General features: G+C 41.3%; 1 protein-coding gene across 1 annotated transcript in view; it reads left to right on the forward strand.

Moving 5' to 3' along the window:
• LOC102000993 (protein argonaute-3) overlaps positions 1 to 2,210 on the forward strand; it is a 92,258-nt gene that overhangs the window by 70,734 nt on the left and 19,314 nt on the right. The window contains exon 13 of the mRNA XM_013348320.2: positions 409 to 469. Coding sequence (XP_013203774.1) covers positions 409 to 469 — 61 coding nt within the window. The remainder of the gene's footprint in view (positions 1 to 408; positions 470 to 2,210) is intronic.

The following is a 2,210-nucleotide window of genomic DNA, read 5'->3' on the forward strand; positions in this document are numbered from 1 at the left end:
CACAGAAAGAGACTCTGAGAAGTGAATTTTAGTACCGAAAAGAGAAATCACAAGCAATGGTTGAGGGAAGAATTGTGTGGTCAGAAAGCCTTGGGGTAATTGAGTAGCAGGATGAGGTAGCAGGATCAAAGCACAGACTCTGGAGATAGACTCTCTGCTCAATGCTCAGATATTGCCAGTTGTACTTCCTCTCTGGTGTGGCTGAATTACCTAACTGTATAAGCTCTACTTTCTTCACCTGTGGAACTGAAATGCTTTCTTAGAATCACTTAGATTTACAGAAAAATTAGCAGTCTAGTGAGTTCCCGTGTGTCATCTGCCCTTTGCATAGTTTTTCCTACACAGCCATTAACCTTTTTCCTTAATGCAGGACATTTACTGAACCAACAATACCCATATTGTTAAAAGTTATTAATTGTGACTATTATCAATGCATTGCCCGCAGTTTACATTAAAGTCCACAGCATAGGTCTGGCAGATATGTATCCATTATTACAGCACCATACAGAATAGTTTCACTATTCCTCCTCCCTCTCCCCGCCCCCCTCCCTTTTCTTCCTTCTGGTTTTTCGAGACAGGGTTTCTCTGTAGCTTTCAAGCCTGTCCTGGAACTAGCTCTTGTGGACCAGGCTGGCCTTGAACTCATGGAGGTCCACTGGCTTCTGCCTCCTGAGTGCTGAGATTAAAGGCATGTGCCACCACCGCCTGGCCCTCCCTCAATTCTTGAAACCACTAATTTTTTGTTTTGTTTTTACTATTTCTCTAGCTTTGCTTTTTCTATATTGTCATAAAGTGGAGTCATTTTGTATGTAGTTGTATGGAGTTATCTTTCTCCCTTTTTTATATTGATTGGTTGGTTGGTTGGTTGGTTGGTTGGTTGGTTGGTTGGTTGGTTGGTTGATTGGTTTTTTGAGACAGGGTTTCTCTGAGTAGCCCTGGCTGTCCTGGACCTCGCTCTATAGACCAGGCTTGTCTCAACTCAGAGAGATCTGCCTGTTTCTGCCTCCCCAAGTGTTGGGATGAAAGGTGTGCGCCACCAATGCCCACCAGGCTATGCAGTCTTTCTAATATGCTTCTTTCACTTATCAACATACATGTAAGGTTCCTTCACATTTTCTTAGGGAATGATAGGTCATTTATTTCTTGAATTAATATTTCCTGATGTGAATATAATACTATTTATTTGCATATTGAAAAATAGAATTGAGGGGCTGGAGAGATGGCTCAGAGGTTAAGAGCATTGCCTGCTCTTCCGAAGGTCCTGGGTTCAATTTCCGGCGGCCACATGTTGGCTCACAACCATCTGTGGTGGGATCTGGTGCCCTCTTCTGACCTGCAGTCATGCACACAGATAGAATATTGTATACATAATAAATAAATAAATATTTAAAAAAAAGAAAAATAGAATTGAAAGCCACAAGAATATTGTGACTACAAGTGCATTAAAGTAAGTGAGAAAATTACAGGAAAAGAAATAATAAAATGATGATAAGGGATTATAGATGCTATTTTCTATACATTTTTCCTTTATAATTTTTTATAATTATAATTTTTCCTTTCCTTCATCATAAAAATAGCCATAATTATGACAAATTGCTCAAACAAAAGACAGACTAACAGGGGAACAACAGTCTGTTTATTAGTGTGTGCAGTACATGTCATACATGAGAAAAGTGGCTCAAAGCAATGGTTTAGGAGTCTAGCTTATAATAAATCAAAGGGCAGTAAATTTTGAGAAATAACAACAGCCACAAAAATTAGGACACTAGCAGTTAGGATATAGAAAGCACTACTAGAGGATAGTCTTCTCGAGCCACCTCACAGCTGAGACAGACTGCATCTGATCCAGGCAGAAGTGGAGGAGGATAAACAGATCGTTTATCTTTGTAAATCTGCCTGCCTCTAAAAGATATTTGGCTCAGAGGTGGTGGCACACGCCTTTAATCCCAGCACTCAGAAGGCAGAGGCAGATAGAGCTCTGTGAGTTCGAGGCATCTACAAGAGCCAGGATAGGATCCAAAGCTACAGAGAAACCCTACCTTGAAAAAACAAAAAAAAAAAAATGGGTTAGAGAGATGGCTCAGAAATTCAGAGCACTAGCTAGCCGGGCAGTGGTGGCGCACGCCTTTAATCCCAGCACTCAGAAGGCAGAGGCAGGCGGATCTCTGGGAGTTCGAGGCCAGCCTGGTCTACAAGAGCTAGTTCCAGGA

The sequence above is a fragment of the Microtus ochrogaster genome, chromosome 10 (assembly GCF_000317375.1).
Source record: "Microtus ochrogaster isolate Prairie Vole_2 chromosome 10, MicOch1.0, whole genome shotgun sequence".
NCBI lineage: Eukaryota > Metazoa > Chordata > Mammalia > Rodentia > Cricetidae > Microtus > Microtus ochrogaster.